This window comes from Danio aesculapii, chromosome 8 (assembly GCF_903798145.1).
Source record: "Danio aesculapii chromosome 8, fDanAes4.1, whole genome shotgun sequence".
Classification (NCBI taxonomy): domain Eukaryota; kingdom Metazoa; phylum Chordata; class Actinopteri; order Cypriniformes; family Danionidae; genus Danio; species Danio aesculapii.
The window spans coordinates 12,113,070-12,135,569 of NC_079442.1; the positions used below are offsets into that span (position 1 = coordinate 12,113,070).

General features: G+C 38.0%; 1 protein-coding gene across 7 annotated transcripts in view; it reads left to right on the top strand.

Moving 5' to 3' along the window:
• The window catches only part of ubap2b (ubiquitin associated protein 2b), a 47,126-nt gene that overhangs the window by 14,740 nt on the left and 9,886 nt on the right, over positions 1 to 22,500 (top strand). For 2 of the 7 annotated variants that reach the window (XM_056463181.1, XM_056463180.1), the window contains exons 7-23: positions 217 to 283; positions 389 to 456; positions 2,644 to 2,696; positions 2,788 to 2,858; positions 10,852 to 11,038; positions 12,863 to 13,064; positions 13,229 to 13,464; positions 15,487 to 15,674; positions 16,617 to 16,761; positions 17,766 to 17,805; positions 17,899 to 18,031; positions 18,118 to 18,175; positions 19,313 to 19,499; positions 19,584 to 19,675; positions 19,956 to 20,006; positions 20,161 to 20,233; positions 21,211 to 21,564. In XM_056463181.1, the coding sequence (XP_056319156.1) occupies positions 217 to 283; positions 389 to 456; positions 2,644 to 2,696; positions 2,788 to 2,858; positions 10,852 to 11,038; positions 12,863 to 13,064; positions 13,229 to 13,464; positions 15,487 to 15,674; positions 16,617 to 16,761; positions 17,766 to 17,805; positions 17,899 to 18,031; positions 18,118 to 18,175; positions 19,313 to 19,499; positions 19,584 to 19,675; positions 19,956 to 20,006; positions 20,161 to 20,233; positions 21,211 to 21,564 (2,205 nt within the window). The remainder of the gene's footprint in view (positions 1 to 216; positions 284 to 388; positions 457 to 2,643; positions 2,697 to 2,787; positions 2,859 to 10,851; positions 11,039 to 12,862; positions 13,065 to 13,228; positions 13,465 to 15,486; positions 15,675 to 16,616; positions 16,762 to 17,765; positions 17,806 to 17,898; positions 18,032 to 18,117; positions 18,176 to 19,312; positions 19,500 to 19,583; positions 19,676 to 19,955; positions 20,007 to 20,160; positions 20,234 to 21,210; positions 21,565 to 22,500) is intronic. The other 5 variants (XM_056463182.1, XM_056463183.1, XM_056463184.1 and 2 more) reach the window with 5 other exon arrangements.

A 22,500-nucleotide genomic window follows, 5' to 3' on the forward strand; every position in this document is an offset into this window, starting at 1 on the left:
ATATATATATATATATGTATATATATGTATATATATGTGTGTGTGTGTGTGTGTGTGTTTTGGTTTTCTTTTTCTTTCTCTCTTGCGCAATGCAGATTTTGTAGGTCTTGCTTATTTAACAAATCATCAGCTTGTAAACAGCTTGGCGACAGGTTCATTTTTTAACTAACTTCCTTTTAAATATTTAAATTTGCTAAACTATTCAAGTTGATGTAGTATCAGGTGTTGGAGGCCGAGGAAGAGGCAGAGGAGCTGGAATAAGCAGGTCCTCTCAGGGAATCGGGTGCGTGTTCACACATGCTATCAGCAATATCTTTCTATTCAAATGTAAAAAAAAACACATTTATTTTGGTTCTCACTTTCCTCTCTTATGTTTGGTTTTGACTAGTAGGACGTTTAACCCTGCTGACTACACAAGCTCTGCTGAGGCTGGAAATGAGACTACTGAAGGAGCAGGTGAGTGCTGTTTGTCAAACTTTTAATGCATAGTTTGTTTCCTTTTAATTATTGTAATATCACAAAGATAAGAATTTAGCTCTTTCAACAGAAAAGGTTTTCTCGCCTCAATCAATGTAAATTCTTTAATCAAGGTTTTATTTTAGGTCATTGTACAGCTCTAATTTAAAGCAATTCATTTTAACACTAAATTCAAAAAATCTATTTTGTAAAAAAATTCAGTAAAACAGTACAAACAAAAGATTTCCAGTCTGTTCAATGACAAAATTTAAACTTATGATTTAAATAATGCCTGTAACACTTTACAAAAAAGGTAGAGGTAAAATAAAAGTAAAACCGTTATAGAATACCCAGATTAAATACATTTGGTTGCAAGCAACAAAAAAAAAAAATCCATTGGCCCAACTGGGCTATTAGAAATAACCATTAGTGTTTAGCCTTGTATACGTCTCAAATGTCAGTCATAATGGTCTTAATGTCTTAAATTGACTTGATAAAACCTGCAGAAACCCTGGGTAAACCCAAAACAACAGATTTTACCTGGAGCTCCTTCACAGGACTCAACACTTGTAAACACCCGCTCCAACAGGTTTGCGTGGCTCTCAGCCCCGCCCACACTCCCCAGCGCTACCAAGTCGACCAATCAGAGAGCTATCCGTCGTTGCGATGTGTAGTTAAATTTTTTTGAGAGGTGCGCTTTGGTGTCAGTCATGGCGAGGGGTATGCGACTGCGTGAAGGCTGCACCGTACCATACGTGTGCACTTGATACAGAGGTGTAAAAGCTCATTTATACTTCTCTGTCAAGCGCATGCGTATGCTCTGGCGCAGCCTTTGCATGGTCGCATAGCCCTCACCATCTCTGACTATTCAGTTTGTGTACCTGAAATCTACTGTTAGATAAATGAAAAACATGAAAGCACTGTTTATTTTAGTAGTATCTTTGGTAGGGTTGGGCCAATAGATGATGCCATTGTCCATCGCCGATGGCCGATAGACAACACGATGCTTTGCCGGCATCGCCTATCCTCTGCCCCGCCCCGTCGCAAACCCGCTCGCGAAAAATACACAATTAGGCCTCGTTTACACTAAAAGGTCTTAGTTTTAAAATGGCATTTTAGAACAAAAGTGATCCACATCCACGCTGTGTTTTACCTAGCATTTCTGAACAGCCCTCCATCTGCTGAAAACACACATCACGTGACCACACACACACAGCCACAGCCACACACGCTGTCATGCGCTCGTCTGAGCTCCATAGAGCAGTGCACGTCAGACAGGTCGTCAAGGATGTACCGCTGGACTGCGTCTCACTATAGTTGTTAAACGCTTTATTTAATTAATCTTGTCTCTAACAACTCTTCTATCTTTTGAATCCATCAGGTAACGTGTCACAGCGTCAGTACACTGCTTCAATCTTTCGCTTTCACGCTTGTACTTGGTAATTTTAGCAAAAAATTTGGTTGGTCGTGCACCTTTTTTACCGACCAAGTTTGTGGACGCCATTATAACAACACAGATCGCTCTGCCTATTCATGCCAGAGTCCCGTGGAAAAAGTGATTGACAAGTGGTAATTTGTATTTAACTTATCTTTATTTATTTATGATTTGTTTGGGTAAAACAAAGACCACGCGGGTCAGGTAGTTGAAACAGTAGGCTACAAATAATTAATTCGTTATGAACTAATTAATTATTCATAAATTAATTAATCGCATTAATTTCACATTAGACAATCGTACGATGCCAAATTGGTAGACATTGCCCAACCCTAATCTTTGCTATATTGTTTTAATTTGTGGTTTTACTTGTAGATTAATGTCTGTATTTTTTTTTTGTCCTTGTTTTTTTGTCCTTGCTGTTGAACACATCATATACCAGACTGTACCAAAGTTGTGACCCTAAAACTGTGATGCAAACCAAACTGTGAGCCATCTGTATTGTTGCATCCCTACTTTATTGAAAATCATTTATTTCACTTATTATTATTATTATTATATATTTTTTATATTTATTTTTGGCCTTTTGACCTTCATTAGTACAGTATTTAGACAGGACGCAAAGTTGGAGAGAGAGGGGGTAGGGAAATGTTCTCGAGCCGGGATTCGAACTCGGGACGCCCTGATGTGCTACTGCCACTAGGCTATTGCATCAACATTTCACAATTATTTTGACTTGACTGTCCTTTCAGGAGCCTGGAAGGACAATCTGGAAGACTGGGCTGCTGAAGACTGGAATGAAGATGTGAGTGAGCTCATGTTAAAATAAAGTTAGAAAATGTGATTGATTGTGAGTGATGTCAATGTATGCTTATACATATTTTTTCATTCATCAGCTATCTGAGACCAAAGTGTTCACCGCTTCCTATGCTCTTAGCTCCAAAAGCCACATGGAACCTAGACAGGGGTGAGTGCTGTTTTTTCTATAGCAAGACTTTATAATAATATAATAGATTTTATAATAAAAGCTGTATCTGGTTGATAAAGAAAGTGATTTCAATTTAGTTTTGAGGACTACATTTTCCCTGATTTATTTCCCAAAATTTAAACTTATTATTATTATTATTATTATTATTATTATTATTATTATTGTATTTTTTTTTTTTTTAAATCTTCCTTATCAGCCACATGAATAAACCTTTTTTTTTTTTTTATATCGAAAAATGTCTTGTCATTTGATTCAAGTTTCGATACCAATATGGATGAATCACATCAGTCTTAGTGAACCGCGTGTGTTTGACGGAAAATCTATGGCATAAATAACTGAGCTGATATAAATAAACTGATGCTGGCACACTAGGTGAATTACTTCTGCGAGAGGATATGATGTATACATAAAAACGCAAGTCTGTTTGAGCAAAACCAGTTCGCATCTCTTGTGTGTGTGGAACACAAGACTGTATGAGCGAGGATGCGTCTCTCAGTAAGTGCTCCATCTCCTTTGACCTGCTGAGCTGTTTTTGCCAACTATGGGTCAAAACATTCTGCCAGAGGTGGTCCGAAAAGTATATCTGCTCTCCGCCTAATGAGCTAACTATTAACAGGATGGGCTGTTTAAACTGTGGCCACACTGATTTAAACTTTTATCGATGTTGGTAAACTTGTATTGGAGCAGAAGGTTCTAAAATATTTGTCAAATTAATTTGATAAAGAAAAAACTTTAATGCATGTTAAAAATGTAAAGCAGTAGTAGTCCAAGTCTCAGTTAATCTCATTCGATTTAAAGAAAAAGAAAATGTCACACTTTGCAAGAATGTTTCACTAGTTAATATATTAATTTTACATTTAACTACTAAATAAACATTTATTAATTATAGTTTAACATTTACACATTATTAAAATTGTTAACATCAGTTAATAGAGTGAGTTAACAAGAACAATGAACAACTTTAATTCCATAATGTTAACAAAGATGAGTTCTGTAAACTTATTGTTCATTGTTTGTTTATGTAAGTCAATAGATTAACTATTATGAACTAATACAACCTTACTGTAAAGTTTATCCAAAAAAATCTGTTTTTATTTACATTTCTCAATGCATAAAGTAGTTAATTCATAAAGATCACCGAAAGCCAAATCACTTAATGGATCTTAATAACTGATGTAAACGGGTGTAACGGGGAAGTTAATTGTAACCTCAAATGTCTTTGCTTATGTCCACTTTTCATGAAGTCTGCTGTGTTTGGACACCTGTTATTTAATGCTTCATAAATGAGTAATGATTTTAGACATGGCTTCTTAATCAGAACTTATTTCAGTCTTTTAAAATAACATGTTTTAATTTAATAAATCTAAATGCATTGTCACTGGAATAAATCTTTACTTTATTAACAAAAAGGGCCTCTCTGATACAGCTGTAATTACAAACATTTATTTAAAAAGAAATATCAGTTTAGTAGCAGTATATTTAGCATATTGAAACAATAATATTTGTGTGTCAGACGTAGACATGGGATAATAACCGTTTTCAAGGTTTACCGCGGTTTGAAAATGTCAAGGTTTTAAAACAATCAAAATTTTCTGCAATACCGTTCCTAAGGTATGTGCACAATTTTATTTTATTTTAAGTTTTTTTTGTTTTGTTTTTGAAACAAATAATGACAGCAGAAGTCAAAAATTAAGTCTGACATGTTTACTGCTCAAAAATATTTTAAACGTTTCTCAAAATAAAATATATTGTGTTCAAAAGGGTAAACGGTTTTTGTTTTTAACCCAGACATTTAAAAGGAACATGTTTTCGAGCAGTCATCATGATACCGTGATACCATGATATTTTTTTCCAGGGTTATCATACCGTCAGAATCTTATACCGGGCCATGCCTAGTTAGTGGTGTGAACCTACACTGGTCTCACGGTTCGGTTACGATTATCATGCCTTCGGTTCAATTCGATGTTTTGGTGCATCGCGGTGCATTGATGATGCTTTCCATACACAATATTTTACTTCACAGTATAAAAATTCTTGTATTAAAATGTATTTATGTATAAAAAAATGTATGTATTTGTAATACAATCTTGTCCTTTAATACAAGCAGTCAGATTTATGAACTGTACCTTTAATTTTACTTACTCAAAGAAAACACTCTGAATCAAACAAAACTTAAGTACATGTACAGAACAACATTAGCATTTAAAGCAAACATTGTAAATATTATACCGTTTTAAGTGTTGTCGAGCGAGTTAAACGCCTGTGATGATCACGCGCTCAACAAAAAAGGGCTACAATTGGCTCTAACGCACTAGCGCTGTTTATCGATAAGTGACAATGAAAAACGGATGCGGCGGTTACATCTGATCAATGAAAGACACAATGGAGAACTTGCTCTGCAGACATGCTTGAGTCTGGATCCACAAGTATCGCTATAACAGCCGAGAGGAGAAGAAACGTGCAGGTCACGTGCAAATGCCAGCAGGTCAAATGGGCCACAGTGATTGAGAGGAAGAAATTTTAGTTTACTTTTATTTTCTCCACCGCAGTACAATAGGGGCTTCTGCTGTAAGTTCAGTGTCAGTGAATGAATGTCCAGCAAACACGCAGTGTTTATACGAATTGTTGGACATTCGGGCACATACACCACCGAATATTTTTCCATACCTGGATTTATCTGATGTTCTGTTGGACATTGTAGTCGGAGGAGCCGCGGTGCTGCTCAAATGCTTTCAAGCGCGCAGACGAGGAAAGCGTGCAGGCGCGCTTGTGAAACTCAGACAGCGCGGATTTAGGATCGCGTTGCCTAGCATCCATCTGGCAAATCTCCGACAACCCAACAAAATAGACGAACTCATTCTGCTCTCTCAGACAAACAGGGATTTTCTGCATTCAGCTGCTCTGTGTTTCACGGAAACCTGGCTGAACGACACCATACCGGACAACGCGCTTCACCTACCGGGCTATCAGCTGTTCAGAGCGGATCGCGACGAAGAATCAACGCGGAAATCGCGCAGTGGCGGGACGTGCTTTTACAACAATGAAAGGTGGTGTACAGATGTAACAGTTTTAAAGAAGATGTGCTGTTCAGATCTCGAAGCACTGTTTATTAACTGTAAGTCTTTTTACTCCCCGCGCGAGTTCTGCTCGTTCATCCTCGTCAATGTTTACATTCCTCCGCTCGCGCACGCAAGCCTGGCGATACAGAAACTAGCTGATCAGATCACGGTGATAGAGCAACAACACCCGGACTCTGCTTTAATCATTCTCTGGGATTTTAACAAAGCAAAACTATCCCGTGAACTGCCAAAATATAGACAGCATGTTACATGTCCCACAAGAGACAGAAATATACTGGATCACTGCTATACTACAATAAAGGATGCGTACCGCTCCGTCCAACAAGCAGCTTTGGGACACTCTGACCATTGTTTGATTCATGTCATTCCAACCTACAGGCAGAAACTGAAAACAGCCAAACCTGTATTAAGATCTGTGAAAAGATAGACTAACGAAACAGAGCGGAATCTACAAGCCTGTTTCGACCTCACTGACTGGAGTGTTTTTGAAGCTGCTGCAAACAATCTGGATGAGCTCACAGAGACTGTAACATCTTATATCAGTTTCTGTGAAGACATGTGCATTCCTACCAGGACTCAACTCGCATACAACAATGACAAACCATGGTTCACTGTAAAACTCAGACAGCTACGTCAGGCCAAGGAGGTTGCTTACAGGAATGGGGATAGGGCCTTGTATAAGCAGGCCAAATACACATTGGAAAAGGAGATCAGAGTCGCAAAAAGGAACTATTCTGAGAAACTAAGGAGTCAGTTCTCTTCCAGCGACTCAGCATCTGTGTGAAAGTCTGAAAAACATCACAAACTACAAGACACCATCCCCCAGCACTGTAGACAATGAACGACTTGCAAACGACCTGAATGAGTTTTACTGCCGGTTTGAGAAAACCCCCCACACCCACTCTGAACTGCTCTTCACGCCACCATTAACACCTCCACCACCCCCTGCCTCCCCCATACCTGCCCTACAGTTCAGTGAAGAGGAGGTGCGCCAGGTCTTCCGGAAACAGAAGAGGAAAAAAGCACCAGGCCCAGATTTTATAACACCAGCCTGTTTAAAATCCTGTGCTGACCAACTGGCCCCCATCTTCACCCTGATCTTCAACAGATCACTGGAGCTGTGTGAAGTGCCCTCCTGCCTCAAACGCTCCACCATCATCCCCATCCCAAAGAAACCCAAACTTACAGGACTAAATGACTACAGACTGGTGGCACTAACATCTGTGATCATGAAGTCTTTTGAAAAACTGGTGCTGGCCAATCTGAAGGACATCACTGAACCCTCACTGGACTTTCTTCAGTTTGCCTACAGAGCAAACAGGTCTGTGGATGATGCAGTAAATATGGGACTGCATTATGCTCTGCAACGCCTAGACAGACCAGGGACCTATGTGAGGATCTTGTTTGTTGACTTCAGCTCGGCGTTTAACACTATCATCCCAAAACTTCTCCTGCCCAAGTTAACTCAGCTCTCTGTGCCCACCTCTGTCTGTCAGTGGATCAACAGCTTCCTAACGGACAGGCAGCAGCTGGTGAAGCTGGAAAAATTCTCATCTAGTATCCGCACAATAAGCACTGGCGCCCCCCAGGGGTGTGTCCTCTCCCCACTGCTTTTCTCCCTGTACACGAATGACTGCACTTCAAAAGACTCCTCTGTAAAGCTCTTGAAGTTTGCAGACGACACCACACTTATCGGCCTCATTCAGGACAGTGACGAGTCTGCTTACAGACAGGAGGTTAAGGAGTTGGCTGTCTGGTGCAGTCACAACAACCTGGAGCTCAACACGCTCAAAACAGTGGAGATGATAGTGGACTTCAGGAGAAACCCCACTGAGCATCATGGACGGCATTGTGGCAGCAGTGGAGTCATTCAGGTTCCTGGGCACCACCATCTCTTAGGACCTGAAGTGGGACACTCACATTGACTCCATTGTCAAAAAAGCTCAACAGAGGCTGTACTTTCTTCGTCAGCTGAGGAAGTTTAACCTCCCAAAGGAGCTGCTGAAACAGTTCTACACCTCCATCATTGAATCAGTCATCTGCACATCAATAACTGTCTGGTTTAGCTCAGCTACTAAATACGACCTCCAAAGACTACGTCGAATAGTTCGGACTGCTGAGCGAGTCACTGGTACAACCCTTCCTACTCCCCAAGAACTGTACTTATCCAGAGCGAGCAGAACGGCTGCCAAAATCACTCTGGACCCCTCACACCCAGCACACTACCTATTTGAACTTTTACCTTCTGGTCGACGCTACAGAGCACTGCGCACCAGAACAGCCCGACACAGTAACAGTTTCTTCCCTCAGGCAATCCATCTCATGAACACTTGATGATAATAATTGTGGAACCAACATCACTACTTGCCATACACTTTTATACACATACACTTATTTAGCAACACACTTTACATGCCAATTTGCACATAACAGCTGCACATATAACGTTGTATATAGTAATATACCTGTACATACACTTGTCAATCTGTGTATTTTCACTCACTACTTCTATTTTTTTAAAATATATTTATTATCTGTTTTTTGTCCTGTCTCTGTAATCCTGTTGCACTGTAGAAGCTTTGTCACGAAAACAAATTACTCGTATGTGTGAACATACCTGGCAATAAAGCTTTTTCTGATTCTGATTAATAATCTGTTCAAAGAATGGTTAAAGCGAAAACTGCAACCGCTGCTGCTTACAAAAAATCTTGAGCTCTTGAAAGCAGCAATACTGTGGTTGCACGAGTACTGCTTTTTTCAGTCTATTTCAAAGAGAAACAACCGCACCAGTTGCGTTTCCAGCCATGGTTGCTTCACGCAAACGGGGCACGGGAGCTTTTAAGCACTCGCACGCATCAAATCAGCTGTGCGCACGACACTGTCATCAGTGAGCAAGGATCTCCGTGCGCCTGATCATTCTCTCATTCGGTATTCGCCTGCTTCCTTTTGCTCGCACGAACACTTATCAGTCATGCTGCTTCTCGATTCTAAGATCACATTTTCGCGCATATTGACAAACAGTCTTAAATTATAATTCTAATCTTTAGTGACAAGGCAGCACCGGCAATTTAAAAATTTTCAACCAGCCAAAGTGGCTAGTGAGGTTGTCTGTCTAACCCGCCACAGGTGAAATCTATCCTCATTTGGTGGGTTGGCGGGTGTTAATGTCAAGCCCTGAGCATCACATATATTGATCAGGGAGTCTGCGCGGTCTTAGAAAGATTTATGGAAGCCTGTTCCCGCCATTGAATAAAAAAATTTATTGAGAAAAAAAAATATTATTAAAAAATAATAATAATAAATTTAAAAAATTAAGTCTCAATTCTGGGTTATAAAGTCACAATTCTGAATTATAAGTCGCAATTCTGAGTTATAAAGTCAGAATTGCGAGTTTTAAAGGAGTTTCCTGTTATGGTGATTGGCTGTAAATGAAGTGTTAAAGACTCTTTCTTTAGGTTCTCTGCTTGTGATGTGGTATGGATTCGCAGCCCAGTTTACCAATTAAGGCCAGGAATACACAGTATTTGGTTGACTCTTTTACTGAACTGAAATATAAACTAATACAACCCTTTTAGTTTTAGCCCTTTATAATGTCTATGTACGATATGTCTGCAGCTCCCAAGTACACCACACGAGGGCACTCTTGCAATATGAAATCAAATAGCAGCTGCGACAAAATTTAAATCATATAGTTGTTACACATATTATAGATAAATAATATAGAAATCCTAATTTTAGACTTTTGGAGGAATCACACAACCTATAGCTAGTTTCAGGCACTCTGTTTAATGCTTTATAATAAATAATTTAGAACAAATGGTAATAATTAAAAAGAACAAATCCATACGAATAAATAGACAGCCTAGTTCAACTATATATTTCCTTTTTGAAAGCGTGATAAACAATAAAAAGTCAGATATAGGCTTTATGTTGTGATTATGAGCTAATGTGCATGCGTCTTTAAAACTCCATTTATGGCCAGTCGGCATAACAGGAAACTCATTTATAACTCAGAATTGCGACTTAATAACTCAGAATTCTAACTTCATAACTCAGAATTGCAACTTCATAACTCAGAATTCTGACTTTACAAATTGTTGTTTTTTATTTTTTTTAATTATTATATATATTTTTTCCAATAATTTTTTTTATTATTAACCTTTTTTTTTTCCATACATTTAATGTCTTAAAAACTATTTTAGGTCTTAAAGTCCTAAATTCCCTGAAATATTGTGTTGTCAAATAATTTTAAACGGGTCTTATTTTTCTTTTGTCCACATAAAGCTACACAATCAGGCTTGCACCCATACAATCACCAACAGTCCATCCTAATAAAACTTATAATGAAGATTTTATTTATTAATTCTAATAGCTATTATGGTTTATCTTTACAACAAAAATTGTTTAAAGGTTCTCTCACTTGAGGACACGCAAGTAAACCTGCAGAAACCCTGATTTATGTAGCACAGTTTACAAATGTCGGTAATGTTAATTCAGTTTTACTTTCTCAGCAAAACGACATCAAATCTATCTTGTACTTGCTGAAGATAAGATAATCAATCTTTCCAAACCTTTTTATCATTAGTTACTGTAGTATATTGGGATAAATATGAAAACAATATGAAAGAAGACTGCTTTCTTCCGTTCACAAAGCGAACGTGTACATCTTTAAAGGTGCTGTTTATAAGTTTTTGACTTTTCAAAAATATAACCAAATGCACGCAGAGACATAGATGTTCAGTCTCTTATAAAATTTTCAGCGCTTTCTGTACTGTGGAAGCATCATTAACAGTAAAGCAGAACCACACCAAAACAAGGCTAGTGTTTTGTGATTAAATTGCTGTTATTTCATCCATTTTATTTTTATTTTTTGGTTTGTCTCTGCTCCACAGGTTGGATCTCTGCTCTCTGTTGCCTAAGGGGACTGAGGGCAACTCTGAGCTGCATGGGATGGAGCCGTCATGCCCTGATACTCTCACTCAGAGTCTGGTGTTCACCAACTCTCAGCAGCACAACAGCAAAGCGCACACACACAGCTACGCTTCTGCTGCTGCTGGCACTTATGCACATGCCGCATCGGTGAGATCATACAGGCACAGTGCTTGACTACTCTACACCTTTGTTCTAGTTTTACTTGGGCAGTCTCAGTGCTATGAGGATAAGAGGAAAGGTTTTGCATAAAATTAGGAGTTTCCGCTTGAGCACTCTCTGCTTTTCACAGCGGCAAAACAAACACAGACACTGGGGAGAAAGACAGGGACTGTGTTTACATGGAAAAACTATTTGCCAAATTATTAATTTTTCAGCTTTAACTACAGTTTATCACGTTCACTTTCATTCAGGAACATTTCATGCTTGCCCCCACCACCACCCCCCCCCCCACATGACAAATGAGATATTGTATGCGAGGAACTGCTGGAAGTGTAGTATTAATGGACTTTTATACCGCATGGCGAATGGGAGAAAAAAAACCTCCGCATTCCTCTGTAACTTAGATGCACTCGGTAGGTAGCATCAGAAAGCTGTGTGTGTATAGACTATCCCTACACGATGGTAACAGTTTGATTAAGGTGTTTACATTCGGAGAGCAGCATTTACAGTAGGGTTGGGTACCGAAACCCGGTGCCATTATAGCACCAGTACCCTTGACAACCGGTATGTACCGGATCAAATCAGTATATAAATTTCGGTGCCTAATTTCAGTGCCACTGGTGCTGCGACAAGGACGTAAGAAGCATCAAGGGGTGCATCAAAGGTACACATAGGTACGCCTTGTCACACCATCTCTAAACATTTAATTCTAAACAACTTTGAGGAATACAGACAGGCGACGTAAGTCGTTTGTTCTTGTTGCTTACGGAACGGACGCACGCAGTATATCACATTCGGTGAGCGGGAGCGACTTTCTCCAGATCAACACGCATGATCGCGTTCATCAAATTTGCTTAAACTAAGCGTTCTGAAGCGTATTTTACAAGCAAGGATTCTGACACAGCAAAGTGCGCACTTGCCCTCTCTTCAGTGACGGTGCTGCACGCATTAGCCTAGTTCCCCGCATTTGTTAGAGGTTGACGCCCAAATTGACATGGGTAATACCGATTTTTAACACTTGTAATATAGGAAGTGCTCTGCTATGCAGAGACCATTATTAATCAGAAATCTAGTGTACATAGTTTTACGTTAGGAAATGCCGTATTCAATTTACAAACAGTCGGCAAGAACCAAAGAACTGATGCAACACATTGATCAAATGTATTCATGCTCATGTAAGTCATATTCAACTCATTAAGTTGTGCCTTCATTCATTTTTGAGTTCTGTCTTTAACATAATTTATTTACAACACGTTTTTAAACCTAGTACTTTAATTTCTAACATCTACTTTTTTATCTTCCCCATGGTGACAGTTAGTGCATAATATTTTACTAGTTATTTTGCAAGAGAGTTATATTCAGACAAAGTCACTAAGTATTTTATAGTCATATTAAGATTAAATTGTAATTTAAAACAGTGTAAACTTAATCAGTTAACTACTAAAGTTGAAATCAGTCAAATTATTTTGTAACTGATTTGTTGTGTATATCAAAAAATATACAGTAAATATTTCTTAAGGAGGCTAATAATACTGACCTTAATTTTTTTTTTTTTTATGAAAAACTGCTTTTATTCAAGAAATAAACAAGAAATACGACTTATTATGACTCTAGCAAAAAATGTCTTGTGACAGCCCTATATTATTAAGATAGTAACCTTCATTAGTAGTTAAAAGGTATAATCTTATTCTGCATCCCTAATCCTACTCAACCTAAAAACAACTTCTACCTTACTAACTGTTAACAAACAGCTAATTAATCAAAATGGTGTTGGGGAAATTGTACTGACTTTTTTTTCTGCTTTCCTTCTAGTCCATGCTGGGATCCAGGCTTCCCCAGAGTGATGTACAAAAAATTGAACCAATCAGCACACCCCGAATCACCCCTCTGTCCAATCAGGTTTCAGTGCCCTTGAGCAGTGGTTTGGCATCTGTTGAATCCACTGCTTCATTACCTCTCGAATCCACACCTAATGTGATTGAGCCCAAGGAGACCCCTGTTACAACAGCTCATTGTGAGAATTACATTGTGTGCTATGCTAGTTTTTACACCATGTACTTAAGCAAAACTCAATATTATTAGCTTTTGGAATCCATCCACGTTTAATAATTACCTAATGTGGAACAAAAATAAAGATTGACAATGTTGGAATACATCTTTTTTTGTTGTTGTTTAAAGTGGACCTAAAAGCCCAACCTGACCCTTCCCCCATCCTGAGTCAACTGTCCCAACATCAAAATGCTGTACTCCAGTCAGACCTGCCAACTCAGGCCCAAGATCCAGTCCCGCTTCCTCCACATGATGGGACTACTCACACACTGAAACCCCTCTGTGAGCCTGTCTTCACCATGGCAGAGTTGTCACAACCCAGAAACATCAGACCACAGAAACGAAGAGTGCCCCCTCCATCTAAGGTAAAGAGTACACACTGCTGACTTAAGTTCTATTGTTTTGGTAAGCTGTGTATTTTCTTAAAGTTCCTGTGAAATTCAAACAAATTTTAGAGGTTAGTATCAGTATGTTAATTTTAAGGATATCTGTAAGCTAGTGTGCTCCAAAACAGTGATAAATGCGCATTTAGAAAATATAAACCTGATATAAACATCCAAGCTTGCAGTTTCACTTCTGCCTAAATGGGGCGATTTTCCTTAACATCAACACACATCACAAATCTTTTTTTTCTTTTTTTAAATAATATTTTTATTGTTTTTAGCATAAGAAAATAAACAATAACATAAACAGAACAAAAAAGAGACAGGGAAAGAAAGGTACAAAGGCAGTTTCAAAGTACACAAATAGTCGGACACAACATAATACAATATCATCCAGAAAACATAAGAGAAATAAATATAATTAAATATAAAAATAATAATAATTTACAGAGAAATGTGTAGGCTCCACATCTCGACCTATGCCAATCCTATCCCACCTATAAAGAGTTACAAGTCAGCATTACTGATATAAAACATAATTGGATACCAGATTTTTAAAAAAATGTTTAGTTTGTTTGCCAACCCATATGTCGCATTTCTTCCATGAGCAACACATAACTTAAGCTCCTAATCCAAGTTTCAAAGACAAGACTTCCAATTTTGTAAAATAATTTTCTTTGCTAATACCATACACAAAGATACTGCCTGTGATATATATTTATCTCCTATTTCTGAGGTGTCTCCAAAAATTCCCAATTTTGGCATTTTGGTGACAGATCAATCCTGTACACTTGAGATATAAAATTAAAAATGTTCTGCCAAAATAAACTTAATTTATGGCATGACCAGAATGAGTGAGTCAGTGTATCTTCAGAGTTTTTACATTTGTTGCACAATAAGGAAACATTTGGGAAAATCTTACGTAATTTTACTTTTGAATAATGAAGTCTGTGGATAACTTTTAAATTGAATCAGTCTCGTGTTGATAGAACAATCATGCGTTTTGGAAAGATAATCTTCTCATGACTTATCTGATATCTCTGTATTAAGCTCCTTCTCCCACTCTTTCCTAATATTGTGTTTGAATTAACCTTATCTAATAATAAGTAATAAAAGAAGAGACCGTACCTTTTTCTATTGGGTTGTGTTTTATTATATTTTCAAGTGTGTGGTGTATGGTTATATTTTCAAAACCAGGAAAAGTTTTCCTATTAAAATCCCTTATTTGTAAATACCTTAAAAAAAAAAACAGGATTGATGATCATATTTTAATTTTAACTGACTAAATGAGCCAAATTTATTATCAACATATAAGTCTCTTATATGTACTAATCCTTTTTCTTTCCAATGTAAAAATGTTTTGTCTTGAGTTCCAGGAATTAAAGGCATGATTTGAACTTATTGGGTTCAAATAAGTTGAATAAGTATTTGTGAGACCGAGAGATAGTTTAATCTGTTTCCATATCTTAAGTGAGTTATTTATCACAATTTTTAGGATACATTTTTGATTCAACTTTTAATGAACTATTCAATAAAGCTTTCAATGATGTTGCCTTACAGGAGGTTCTTTCTAGTAAAACCCATTCTGGTATGGCTTTAATGTCTTCTGGAGTCTGTAAATTTGCAGCCCAGTAATAATGTTTGATTGAAGGAAGGTTGAATCCTAGTTTTACTTTAGATTTCACACCACAAATTTTGACCAATCAAATACTCTAGTATCTGAGATGTCCTGACCCCTACAGAACGCTTTTCATTTGATGTGTTTGAGCTCAATCTCTCTTACTGGCAGAGCAATGATAAAAACAAAATGATATTGGCTGTTTTTTTAATATAAAGGGGAGCAGCTACTATATGTCCTTCCCTGTCTTTGTTTCAGTTGAGATTGTCAGATTTTGAATAAATTAACTTTTCAGAGCACTTCAAGACCTTTAAAATCATTCAAAGAATTAACCTATTTTACATAAGAACAATGTGTTAATATAAATAATGTGTTTCGGTTGCCAGATCCCCTCTTCTGCAGTAGAAATGCCAGGCTCTGCTGATGTGTCTGGGCTGAATGTAAAGTTCGGTGCACTGGATTTTGAATCTGAATCTGCCGTGGAGAATCTCAACCAATCAGGAAGTCACAATCAAGAGCCAGTGGCAGCTCCTCCAACTCAGTGCAGCCTTTACACCAAACCCGCTGCCATCAGGTCTGTTTGGCCTTCTGTGTAACAAGTAAATGACTTTTTTTTTATTTTTGAGTTTCCATTTAAAGAGTCCTGAAACCGCATTTCAGCATTTTTTTTTTTTTTTTTTTTTTACACCAGCGATTTGAAAGAGGTTTGGAGAGCAATGGGGTTTTGTCAGCTGTGATCAGATCAGGGACTGCATAAAGGGGGGTTTTCATTACACACTGTTAAAATTTAGAGCAATGCTAAAAGCAGCAGTTAGAAGTTCTGAGAGCAGTTCTCTCCATCAGAATCCTGCCGGAATCACACATTGGTCTGATGGATGAAAGTGCTGGTTCACCGCTTTTAAATAATGAACACATTACCAAGCCAAATAATTCAATCAACAAGTAGATTCTGTCATGTGCTCTGTTAATTTATTTGTTCTGTTAAGTTCAAGCAGACAAAGTGCACGTCTTGCAAAAGTAAACTCTACATTTTTAATTATGTCTAATTTGTGCGACCAAAAATGAAGTATTTTATATTAAATCTGAAACCGTGCCACAGCTTCACAGGCATTAGTTATTTAATTTATTTAACTAGATGTTGCACCCCGTATTAAATGTATTGCTAATTATTTGTTCATGTTAGTAAAAACATTAGGTAACGCACCATAATTTTAAAGTGTTACCTTTTATTTTTGCTATTTCGCTTTTAAGCTAAAACCAGTAGGATTTAACTGTTAATGTGGCCAAAATAAAAGATTAAAAAAAATTTTTAAATCTTTTTCTTTTTTAAATGATCTTTTACCCACTCCCCTTGTTTACAGTTGATAACTGGGCAACTGGTTTATATGATGGCAACATGCCAGTGGCAGCATTTATTTATTTTTAAACCGTTTCTGAGAGAACACATCTTTGCAATTAAAAACACAAGATGTGGCGGTGCAAATGAGCCCTAATTAAATCTTTTTTTCCATTTTAGTGAGTCTTTAGGTGGCTTGCCTCCAGCAGCAATGGAGCCCAGTTACCCCTCAGCCTCTCTGGGTTTACCAAGCACTTCAGTCCCTCCTGTCTTGAATTCATCCCCAGCCAGCAGAGTGGAGTCATCCAGCAGCACCTCTCTAAGTGTATGACCTATACTCTTATATTTATTTTTTACCTCGTTTAATGTTACCTATTTTTGTTTAGCTTTTTTCCAATTTTGCTTTCAAATTCACAATTGCCTTCCGTAGAGTTTGGCACTCTCCATATGCATCTACGTTTGCACCCCATCTAGAAAACGTACTCTGCTTATAGGTAGCAGTGGTATTGGTTTTTAAATTTGTGGATGGGGCTAAATTAAAGTACATTTTTGAGTTTTTCATTGCCAGTTGTATTTTTAACATAGATTTGCTATTGAAGGGTCAACCAAACACAGAGCAGTGTTAAGTTTTCATGTTCCCGAAATTTTCTGTGTTTGTCCTATGCAATCTCTGATTCATGTGTGACTGTGTGTACATGGGTGTACATCACAGACCCCCAAGTTTTTCATGATTTTTTTTTCCCATATACACGCATATAAATACATACATATATATATATATATATATATATATATATATATATATATATATATATATATATATATATATACATACAAATGTATACATGTATGTATGTATGTATGTACGTGCTCGAGTTTCAGAAAGCTTTCATACTAATAAAAAAAACTTGTTATTGTCAGTTGTTTAAATGAACTAGAAGTCTGCTAAAACTAGTAGCACATAGCTGCTTCAGAAATCACATGTTCTGTAGTTGGTGGAAAAACAATAAGGGACAAGAATTATACAATTCAAGAATTATATAATTCAAAAAGTAGCCAAAAGGCCAGGTTGGAAGCATGGCTCATTTAGTATGTCCAGATTGTATTTATACAATATATAGTATGTACTTTTGTAGTGGTAGAGGAGTAATTGAACCAAAATAAGGACCTTTTGTGTGTGTGGTTTCAGATGCAACCCATCTGCAAGATAGCTTAGGTTACAGGCAGGTTTGTTTGATTAGAGATGGAGAAAAACTCTAAAGAGTAGTACTGCAGTTGCTCAACTATGATTTATCTAGAAGCTGAATTTGTTTATTCATTTCCCCCCAGAATGGATTCAGTGAAATGAGAACATCCAGCACACAGGAAGGTAACTGAGTTTTGTGATTAGCTGATCTTCCATTTGTATGTTCTTTTCTATTTGAATATTTGAACAAATGACATTGACCTGATTTATCTGCAGCAGTTCCTTCAAGCACCCCTCAAACTGTATCCGCTGTTTTGCCCACCGAGAACGGGTTGTCGTCTTCATTGCTCACATCTTCCTCTTCATCCGCAGCGCCTGCCCTCAGCGCAACCCTTCCATCACTTAGCAGGTACTGCTATCCCTTTAGGTTTACAGTCTGAGGATTCCCAAATGAAATGAGTATACTTATGGTCTCATGTTTGCTTGTTCCCTCAGTCATGTGAGCAGTGTTAACTCCCCTGCTGCTTCTGGGCCCACCAGCTCTTCCCTAAATGTAAGTATTTTGTCAGGTCCTCTCATTTTCAGTTTTTGTCTTCAGGTTCCTAACTATATTTCCATCTTTTCCTGACCTCTCTTTTCATAAATCAAGAAATGAGTTACTCTTCCTTTGTGTAAAGGCCAGGAGACACCAAGCTGACATTTGACTCTTCGGCTTTGTCGGTTAGACTAGTTAGTTTGGTGTGTTCCACATTTCCCCTATCTTCAGGTTAATGTCAGATCAAGTTGATAAAGTTGTCTGTCAGATGAAGAGTTTTCAAATTGGTCGTTCAGCAAGAATTGAAGCGCAAGGAAAAGTCATGTACCTGAGTAAACAATTCAAGTAGGAACATGCAGACGATGGCTGTCATTTTGCTGCATTTATCAAATATTTGCAAACAATATGGATTATTAGATGATCGTTTGCATATGCTTCTATAGTGAATGACAATTACTGTGATGATGGTACTACATTATGCTGTGTACGATTTGTGTGTCCACGTCAGAGGTTCCGGCAAAACAAAACGGACTACTTCCCAAATAAGCAGGGTGTGAAAAGATATATCGTCCTAAAGCTGAATTATACTTTGTACATTGTCAATGTGTAAAGACCTCAGCTTATGCCAGAAAACATAGATATTTTGATTTTTAAAAAGAAATATGTCAAATCCCAGCAAAATGATTAAGAACCTTCTTTAATTGCATTTTGATGTGGAATTAATTAAATTTGTAATTTAGCTGCACAGTCAAAGTTTTACTTTGTTTATATTAAAGAGCTTTCTTTAGTTTGTATTGTTGTTTTTGTTTTTTGAAATGGCAGAAAACATTTTATTAGGTAAAAAATGTGCAGTATTTAAGAAAAAAACGAAAGGTCTCTTGGTTATCTTAAATTTGTTTAAAATATTTTGGTTAAAAAATGATATTGTGAATCATATTGACTCGTATATACATCCCTAGTCATCTGTCAATTATTTGGTGTGTTCATGTGCAGCTTGAACACACCAAATGGTCCAGACGCAAGCCGACAACAGTTGCTTTTCTCCTGCGCTAGTTTGGCATCAACTTTGTGTGTCCTGGCCGTAAGAGGATTAATATTATGAATTTGTGAGTGATGTCACTGTGAAATTAAAGAAAATGCTTCATTCGTACCCAGATTGGCACTGATGTGAATGTGAGCTTGTCCACATACTCTGGCTCTGTGTCGAGTGTGTCCAGCTCGGCGGTCATTTCGAATGGCCTGAGCACAGGAACCCAGGGCATCACCACAAATGGCCCATCTGCTCCCTCTGCAGTCCGTTCTGCACCTCCTCAGACTAACATCACACCCTCCAACAACACTGGTCAGTCACACAAACACTGATCTAGCAGTTGAAGTTTAAATATATATTCCTGAATTGTTTTTAATTTTCTCCCCATACCTCCAGGTAAAGCGCCTCCTAATTTGGCACAAGGAGTACCACCATTGCTGCCCAGTCAGTATATCATGGGTCCTGGTGGCCTCCTCCCTGCCTACCCGGTTAGTTCTTTTGCATATTATATACCAGTGTTTCCCAACCCTGTTCCTGGAGTCACACCAACAGTACATATTTTGGATGTCTCCCTTTTCTGACCCATTAACTTCAGGTGTTGGAGTCTCCTCTGATGTTATAAGTTGATTCAGGTGTGTTTGATTAGGGAGAGGTTGAAAATGTGTACTGTTGGTGTGCCTTCAGGAACAGGGTTGGGAAACACTGTTATATACAATATAGGCCTGTCATAACCTTTCTATTTTTAATCTTTGTCATCTCTACCTGAAGCCAATCTATGGATATGAGGATCTACAGATGATGCAGTCACGATTGCCCATGGTAACCATGTTATAGTTTCTATCAGCATTTAACATTTCTAAGTGCAAACTTTTTAAGAGCACAATAAAAACTCTGCCAGGTTGCATTCAAGATGCTTCAAAATGATTTCTATAAATACATTTAATTTTAATTTATTTCTTTTTCTTGGATGCAGGATTACTATGGCATGTTTCCTGGTACAGCACTACCTGGCAGAGATGGAGGATTAGCAAGTAATCCCTACTCAGGTAAGCAGCCGTTGTTGCAATTGCTTTTAAAATATAAAGACTGTTAGACTAGAATGAGTTGTTGCATTCCAGTAGAGGTCTGCATTCCCACAGAAGCATGAGACCGATTTACATTTTTGCAACACAAATATTCAATTTCCAAATGAAAGGTTGTAGTTGTCCACCTTTGAGAGCTTCAGAGCATTCTGTAGCCAGCCACTCAGGACATTTTATATCAAAGGAAATACATGTTTCTGGACATGAGAGCTAATAAATTGTACTGTATTGATTGTGTGGAGAATAAAAACACAAGAAAGTGTCCACAAAATGAATCTTAACCAGGTGCAGGGAATTATGACCCCTTTCCACTGAGTTCCACTTGGTTCGGTACACTTTTTGGTCACCCTTTGCCAAGGGTGTTAAGCAGGACAGTGAGTACCAAAAGGCAGAGCTAGATATGCAGCTGAACACTTGGTTTACAGATATGCGTCACTCGCAGAAGCAGGAGAATGAAAACAAAGCGCAATTTTTAATAACACAGCCAATATCCTGTTGTTATTTTACGAGCCCGTCTAAAAGTGTGAGTGGTTTCACTTTTTCATGGCAGCTCGCCATCGCATCTATGTTTGAAATAACGAACTTCTTAAGCTGATGATAATAACGTGAGCGTGATTATTTAAGTGTTTCCGACATCCGATCTTTCAGAAATGGACAAACGCAAGAGTGAAGCGTGAAAAAACAAAGGAGCACATTGTTTCAGCAACCTGAATCATGAACAAACTGCCATGTTTATCATTGCCTTTTGGAAATTGTACCCTTGGTACCTTTTAGGCAGTGGAAACGCACGCCTAATAAAGGTGACTCGTACCGTGCTGTTCCACTTAGTGGAAATGGGCCATTAGGGTTTATTGTTAGAGGAAACAGCAAAGATAAGAACAGTTTAAATGTAGAACTCTAGATGGTCTAAGACATTTTTCCTCTCGTTTTTCTCATTACAGGTGAGCCTACCAAATTTGGCCGCAGTGACTCCAACTCCCCAGCCCCTGCCACCAGTCTCTCAACAGTGCCCCCCTCACAGACTCAACAGAATGCTGTCCCCCCACAAAGTCAAGGGCCGCAGAATCCAAGTCAAGCCCAGCAGGGTCAGACCCAGGCCTTCCTCAACCCACCTCTCCCTCCAGGTTATGGCTATACCAGCCTGCCCTACTACCCCGGGATGCCAGGAATGCCCAGTGCCTTCCAGTATGGCCCCACTGTCTTCATGCCCCAAACATCAACAAAGCAACACAACATGGGCCCATCCAGCCAATACCAGCACCAGGCTGGATATAGCCAGCACACGTATGGCCCAGGTAAATGTTAGACAACTTTTAATCAACATCAACAAATCCCACACAACTTCAAACCCCCTCTCCAGAGGACAAAGAAACACAAAATAATATTGTAATAATAATTAGGGTTGGGTATCGTTTGGGGTTATTTCGATACCGGTGCTACATCGATACTTTTAAAACGGTACCGGTGCCTGAACCGATACTTTTTAGCCACAAAATTATTTGAAAAAATATATATATATATATATATTTTAAGCATTATAATTGAACAATATAAATATATATTTATAAGAAGTTTAAAAGTAAGCACCAATTTATATTTTATATATTTGAATTGCATTAATATATTTCTTTTGATCAGTTGTTTGTTAGCATGAATGCAAGATTTGTATTATGCTATTAACATTACATTAGCTTACTACTAACCTGTGGAAAGGCTGTCATCAAAATCAGGGAACACCTTTTTTTCTGGGTTTGGGGCTTGTGACTACTTTTACATGGATATCAGTGATCTAATGATTTGCCTTAATCTAAATAAGACAATAATATGATTCAGGTGTTTACATGAGTTGCTTTTTGAATGTTACATTCATGATTCCGTTACATGTTATAGCACATAGATTTATTAACGTCGTTGCGTCACCAGCCTATAAATGTTTCCTTCGCAGTTTGTGTCTGTGGTCCTTTAAGATAATCAAAAATCACTGTTTACATGGTAGACTCTTGATCAGAGTATTGTCTTAATCATTCAAATCAGAGTATTGGTGTCCATGTAAACATACTCACTGAAAGTGCCAGATGATGTCACAAGCTGTCAGACAGTCCATTCCTCACCTTTTAGTTGAACCCATGAGCCCTCAAATTTCATAAGTTTGATGTGTCCCCCCCCCTTACTTGCATACCAGTTACAAAGGTATCTGTACCCAACCCTAACAATAATACATCAATATTATT